This window comes from Pristiophorus japonicus, chromosome 15 (assembly GCF_044704955.1).
Source record: "Pristiophorus japonicus isolate sPriJap1 chromosome 15, sPriJap1.hap1, whole genome shotgun sequence".
Taxonomy (NCBI): Eukaryota; Metazoa; Chordata; class Chondrichthyes; family Pristiophoridae; genus Pristiophorus; species Pristiophorus japonicus.
Window position 1 is genome coordinate 159,776,091 of NC_091991.1, and position 7,426 is coordinate 159,783,516.

General features: G+C 41.8%; 1 protein-coding gene across 5 annotated transcripts in view; it reads left to right on the top strand.

Moving 5' to 3' along the window:
- pla2g10 (phospholipase A2 group X) overlaps nt 1-5,356 on the top strand; it is a 66,215-nt gene extending 60,859 nt beyond the window's left edge. For all 5 annotated transcript variants that reach the window (XM_070901207.1, XM_070901206.1, XM_070901204.1 and 2 more), the window contains one exon: nt 1,106-5,356. In XM_070901207.1, coding sequence (XP_070757308.1) covers nt 1,106-1,254 — 149 coding nt within the window. In that variant the 3' untranslated portion in view covers nt 1,255-5,356. The remainder of the gene's footprint in view (nt 1-1,105) is intronic.
- The last annotated feature ends 2,070 nt before the right edge of the window (nt 5,357-7,426 follow it).

Below are 7,426 nucleotides of genomic sequence, written 5' to 3' on the forward strand. Positions count from 1 at the left end.
TTTCTCCTCATCTCAGTTTTAAATTGGTGGCTCCTTATTCTAAGACTATGTCCCCTAGTTTTAGTTTCCCCTATGAGTGGAAATATCCTCTCTGCACCCACCTTATTGAGCCCCCTCATTATCTTATAAGTTGCAATAAGATCACCTTTCATTCTTCTGAACTCCAATGTGTATAGGCCCAACCTACTCAACCTATCCTCATAAGTCAATCCCCTCATCTCCGGAATCAACCTAATGAACCTTCTCTGAACAGCCTCCAATGCAAGTATATCCTTCCTTAATTACGGAGACCAAAACTGTACGCAATACTCCAGGTGTGGCCTCACCAATACCCTGTACAGTTGTAGCAGGACTTCTCTGCTTTTATACACTATCCCCCTTGCAATAAAGGCCAATATTCCATTTGCCTTCCTGATCACTTGCTGTACCTGCATGCTAACTTTTTGTGTTTCATGCACAAGGACCCCCAGGTCACTCTGTACTGCAGCACTTTGCAATTTTTCTCCATTTAAATTATAATTTGTTTTTTAAAATTATTTCTGCCAACGTGGATAACCTCACATTTTCCCACATTATACTCCATCTGCCAAATTTTTGCCCACTCACTTAGCCTGTCTATATCCTTTTGTAGATTTTTTGTGTCCTCCTCACAATTTGCTTCATCCCAAAGTGCTTCACAACCAATTAATTACTTTTGAAGTGCAGTCATTGTTGATTTGTGCATAGAAAGGTTCTACAACAGCAATGAGATAAATGATCAGTTATTTTTTTTATTGTTGCTGGTGTTGGTTGAGGGATGAATGTTGGGCAGGACATCAGGACAGCTACAATGATCTTCTTGAAATAGTGCTGTGGGATCTCATACACCCACCTAACTAGGCAGAGAAGGGCCTTAGTTTAATATATCATCTGAAATAATGACATCTGTGACAATTCAACACTCCCTGCGTACTGTACTGATGTTTCAGCCTACGTAAGGTGCTTAAGTAAGGTCTGAACGCACAACTTTCTGATTCAGGCAAGAGTACCATCAACTGAGTGCTTAATACCAAATTACTTAACAGCAAGTGATGACATTCTTTTTATTTATTTGTTTTTATTACAGGATACGTCTATAACAATTGTGAAAGGATGATTTGCGAATGTGACGTGCAGTTTTCAAATTGTTTAAAGACGGCCGCGTACAACACGAAGAATGCACTATGGCCCAATTTCATGTGTGGAAAAAAAAGACCACATTGTAATTACTATTAAATAATATGGGTATATTCTGAAATGTGGTTAGTGCTTAAACGCAAAGCTAGCTTTGACTTGACGCAGCTATAAAGAATCAGCTAAATTCTACATAAAAATATGATTTTCTTTTCCTAATCTCACACTTACAGCGAGGAATGAGAAGTGGATGGTGGGAAATTATAGCCATGCTGCCTCCGATGTTCCATACGTTAACTTTAATGACTGGAAAATCACAGGCTGCGCAGCCATTCTGAGCATAGCTGCCTCCTGGAGTGCGGGACAGCAGATTCAGTCCTATACGTTGCCCTATCTCAGTAAAGTTGTGCTTTTGCAGTGGTGTTAGAATAAATCTTATTTGTTGAGTTCCAACATTTACCACATCCAAGAAGGACAAAGGCAACAGCAACTTGCATTTATATAGCGCCTTTAACGTAGTAAAATATCCCAAGGCGCTTCACAGGAGCAATTATCAAACAAAATTTGACACCAATCCACGTAAGGTCAAAGAGGGAGGTTTTAAGGAACGTCTTAAAGGAGGAGAAAGGTGGAAGGGTTTAGGGAGAGAATTTCAGAGCTTAATTCCTTGGCAGCTGAAGTCACGGCTGCCAATAGTGGTGCAAAGATAATCGGGGATGCACAAGAGGTCAGAATTGAAGGAAAACAGAGATCTCTGAGGGTTGTAGAACTGGGGATGTTACAGAGATAGGCAGAAGCAAGGCCATGAAAGGATTTGAAAACAATGAAGGGAATTAGAACATTATCCTTGCTACTGTTACAACACTGACTAAGATCAGCTAACACACCATGGACCAGAGATTGAACTTGAGGCCTTTGTACTCTCATCTCTGAGTCAGAAGGTCGTGGGTTCAAGCTACACTCCAAAGACTTAAATCCAGTCTGGCACTTCAGTACAATTACTGAGGGAGTGTTCCACTATCGGAAGTGCCATCTTTCAGATGAGATGTTAAACCGAGGCCCTAACTCCCTTTCTGATGGTTATAAAAAGTCCCAAGGAGTTCTCCCAGTGATATCCACAACATTTATCTCTCAACCACCATCACTTTATCAGATTATCTGGTCACTGATCTCATTGCTGTTGATGTAGGGCCTTGCTGGGTGCAAATTGGCTGCCACATTTTCCTACATTACAACAGTGACTACATTTCAAAAGTACTTAATTGGCTGTGAAGGCTTAAAATGATGAAAGGTTTTGATAGCATGGATACAGGGAGAATGTCTGCACTTGTGGAGAAGATCATAACTTGAGGCCATCAATATACGATAGGCACCAAGAAATCCAATAGGGAATGCAGAGGAAAATTCTTTACTCAAAGAGTGGTGAGAATCTGCAACTCACTACCACAGGGAGTGGTTGAAGCAAATGGTGTAGATGCATTTAAGGGTTGGCTGGATGAGCTTATGAGGAAGAAGGGAATAGATGGGTTACGCTGATAGATTTAGATGAGGAAAGACAGGAGGAGGCTCGAGTGGAGCATAAACACCGGCATGGGCTGGTTGGGCCGAATGGTCTGTTTCTGTGCTGTATGACCTATGTCATCCTATATATGTAATCCTATGTAAAGTGCTTTGGGACATCCCTAAGATCGTGAAAGGTGCTATATAAATGCAAGTTATTTCTTTCTGGTCTGTATGGCACAGCAGAACTACCTAGTGGCAGTGAATTTACCCCATTAAGCCATAAGGGAAACCCAATCACGGGTACTGTACTTGACAGTAAGTTTAAACTGTTCATTTTATGCATTCCAATATTTAGTTATTGATATGGGGCATTCCAGTCATTGTTGGAATTGGTTACGAAGCCAGGGTTGTATACTGCCAGGTAAAGGCACACATGAGGGAGAAAGGAATAGAAAGATATGTTGAGAGACAAAGGGTGGGAGGAGGCTCGTGTGGAGCATAAGCACCGGCATGGACTTGTTGGGCCAAATGGCCTGTTTCTGTGCTGTAAATACTACGTAATACTATCTAACATGCAATTGTGGAAGCTTTTCAATTTTTATTGTGACTCATACTGATGACACAAAAATGCATTCGAAGAAACAGAAAATATAGTGCAGGTCTCAGTGAAGATAAAAGAAAATTGCTTAAAAAAAAATTACTGCTCCTAAAATTCTGGGCATACTTTGACACACATTTTGAACCAGTGTAATTGCAAGAAATTTGCTTGTACGGCTATTTAGCCTGGAGGTGGAGTCATCATAATGAGCTGAGATGCATTCTGGGGCTAGGGATCAATAGATTGAGGAAATTCGGGCATAGCATAATTACTTGCAACACATGCACCCAAGTTTTCTTGATCTTTTACTCTGCTTATTTGCTTTACGCCCAATTATGTATGTCTCTGGGCAGAAGTACACAGGAAATTCCACTCCTGGATGTCAGATGCGTTATTCCTCTGCCATTATTTGAGAGTTTAACAAGATAGGTTGGAAGCAGAATCATTTGGAAAATATAATTATATGTGAGTTCTTGCAGGGTTACTGAGACTATGAAGGAATTTTAACCCCAATAGGGTCAGTTGGGATGCAAAAATTAAAAAAATCTCAAATCCAAACTCAGCCGGCCTCGAACCCACCCATATCCGGTTTTAACGGAGGTGGCAGGGGAGGTGGGCAACCAACCCATTCCCAGGAGGCTGGTTGGTCATTTAAATACTTTAATGAGGCCGCATGCCTCAGGTTTTATCTCTCTTCCAGGTTTTACCCCGGACAGCCAGGTTTTCTGGGCTTCAGGAAACACGACAGCTAAAGGGAGGCGAGGACTGCTGCATGGAAGAGGTAAATGCTTTTCCAGCACTGCTTGTGGGCCAGGAGGAGCAGGAATGCTTCCCCCCAGCTCCCAAGCTAACCTGCTTCCCTCCTTGTGACAGGACATCCCCCACCTCCATGATCAAAACCCCCGCCACAATCACCAACCCACCCGCAATTACTGACCCCGCCTGAACTCCCATTGGGGGTCAGAACTCCCCCCCACCCCCGCCTACCGCTTGTAACTCCTGTCCCAGTAAAGATCGGGGCTGATATGATTCTGCTAGCACAAGAGCAAATTATCGGGCTAGACTTTCCATCGGGATTGCCCAGTTACTGCCCATTTAACCGCTGAGATTGAGTTTAAAATTCTGACGGGATTGGACAGGTTAGATGCAGGAAGAATGTTCCCGATGTTGGGGAAGTCCAGAACCAGGGTCACAGTCTAAGGATAAGGGGTAAGCCATTTAGGACTGAGATGAGGAGAAACTTCTTCACTCAGAGAATTGTGAACCTGTGGAATTCTAAAGTTGTTGAGGCCAGTTCATTAGATATATTCAAAAGGGAGTTGGATGTGGCCCTTACGGCTAAAGGGATCAAGGGGTATGGAGAAAGCAGGAATGGGATACTGAAGTTGCATGATCAGCCATGATCATATTGAAAGGTGGTGCAGGCTCGAGGGGCCGAATGGCCTGCTCCTGCACTTATTTACTATGTTTCTATGTTAACGCCCATATTTGATTAAAAATGGAAACTAACACCCAATTACCACCATTTATCGCCGGCATAACTTTCGGCATATAATTATTAGCGATGATTTGCAGGATCTATATTTAGTCTAAGCCATAAGCCTGAAAATGTTATATATAACTAGCAGAAAACCAAATGTAGCAGGTTAAGGGATAAAAAAACATAAGCCACAGAAAGTAGCTAATGACTGAGCTCTAAGTGTAGAGGATGCAAGAACGATTGCTAGCCTGAGTGTGATAGTGGGAGCTGACTGGCTGCCATGGAATCCAAGCTGAATTAATCGGCCATTGATTCACACAAGGCTGTTACACCCTTTCACACTGAATGATATGTTATATATGTTGTAATCAAAAATGTAATTAAAACAAGAATTTAATCACAAAACTGATTTTAAAAGGTCAATTCATTTTGTGCAGCTTGAAAATGGCCTTTCTAGTTAAAGATCACCATGCTTAGCAGCTGTATTTCTGTTATTTTTTGTAAATTCAACCAATTGTTACAGTTTTCTCATATGCAATGCTGATATTCTCAGATGTAATACCACTTGGTGACACGATTGCCACATTTTGTGCTACAATAAAATAATCGAGGGAGGAATTTTACCCCTGATTTGCTAATGTTGAGTTTTCAGGTACTGAACATCTAATCTGACTTAGATGGCACAAAAACATGCACAGTACATGACAAACCATCCATGTGTTCTTGATGATTTTTCTACGAAATATCAAATAAAACATACCGCAAATGTTGTGATAAAATTAAAAAGGGTAAACATAGGATAACACAAATGTTCAATGTTTGAAAAAGCTTTTTGGTGTTCATGTGGGAATGGTACACATGTTATACTTTTAGCTCTACTTCTGTTTCCATTAATTCTCATCTTGTGAGGATGGCATATATTCGAATCCAAGTATTATTGCCAGGCCAACAATAATTGTAGTAGCAATTTTCTAGATATTAATCTCTTGGGAATTATAGAATTTATGTGGTTTCTGTTCAGGGGATTCATTTTTTCCAGTTCATTACGTTACTGCAAGTATAAGTACAGTATAAACTCGCCTCTTATCATTAAAATGCCCGCAATCCCAAAATCTGGAACACAGTCAGTGGCAGGTCAAAGTAATGGGCAGAAGTTTTCCCTGTGGCCATTCTGCAGGCACAGCACACGTAGGTTTGTATATTCTTCAAAGTCTGTGTGTCTATGTGCATTTTAAAAGTGGTTAATTTTTTTTCAATTTTTGACTTTCCTTCAGTTGGAGGGAACTTTCCATCACCCCTATGGTGTCAGCCCGAGACCAATCAGATTTTGCATTTCGAGTGGAAGAATGAGTGCTGATTGTCCTTGAGGTTCAGACTGAGCTCAAAGCAACGTAAATAAAATTAGAACTGACCTTGACCTGAGGATGAAAATCAGCTCTATGTTTTCTGGTAGGGATTACTCGATAGTAAACAGGAGCAGGAACCCTGCCTGATAATTCCACTTCCGAGCACTGTAGCCAGTTGTAAACTCCAGCTGCTGTCCTGACTTAGATCAGTAAACCAGGGAGCTTCCAGCCTGTCCAGTTCAGTCCTAGGGGAAAAATATTTCTGCCCACTAAGTGATTTGGAAACCTTAAATCAAAACAGAAAATGCTGGCTTTCCACGGCAATTGCCTCCGACCTGAAACATTTCTACGAATTTACCCGGTGGTCCGGGGGGAGCGTGAAATTCCGGTGGGGAAGCCTTCTCTTCCCACGCTGCGTAGCGCGCTCCCGCCCTCCAGGTTCCCATGCAGAATGTGCAGTCACGTGTGACTGCTCAGCCAATCAGGTACAGTATTCCACAGCTTTCTCATTAATAGCATTGAGAACTCCGTATCTACCAGTTCTCATTGCTATTAATGAGAAAAAAAAACAAAGACACTAAACACATGTAATAAAAAATAAAAAACGCACCTCACATAATTAAAATTAATTGAAATTAAAATTAATAAATATCTTAGAGAAATTATTTTTTTCCAAGTTTTTAAAAAGTTTTTAAAATTATGGTTAAAACTAACTGTAACATGGGCAGGGTTTTAAAAATAACATGTGTTTTTTAAATTTAATTTTATTATATTTTTGTATGTTTTTAAACTCTCTTGCACTTGTAAAAGTAGGCTATGCACCTGCTTTTAACCAGCACAAGAATTTTGAGGACATTTGCTGGGCAAGATATGGATAAATACCGCAATCTTACCCTTGCAAATATCCACGCTCCCGATTTGCTGAGAAACTGTCAATCTCCAGCTTGACAGATTGGGAAAGCCGGTTTTCAGCGCATGTGGACTCTCAGTACGGACCCGGGGAGGCCGGGATTTCGACGCCATTAACTGCAGGATGTCTTTTAATTTTTTTTGCAGGTTTCCTGCCTGACAGCCAGCCTGATTGTCAGGTTTAGCTGCCTATTGGACGGGAAAGCCCGCGGCACAAGGCCGCAGCTGAAGAGCAGAGAGTAGGTAGGTAGGGAGGGAGAGATCGTGGGGAGTGGGGGGTGGAGAAAGAGATTGTGGTTGGGGGAGAGATCGTGATTGGGGGGGGGGTCTCCTGGTCAGGGGGCAAATTGTGGTTGGGGGGAGGGGCTAGAGGAGAGATCACAGAGGGCATTGGGGATTATACAGCTGGAAGCAGGTAAGCTTGTTGGTCCGGAGGGA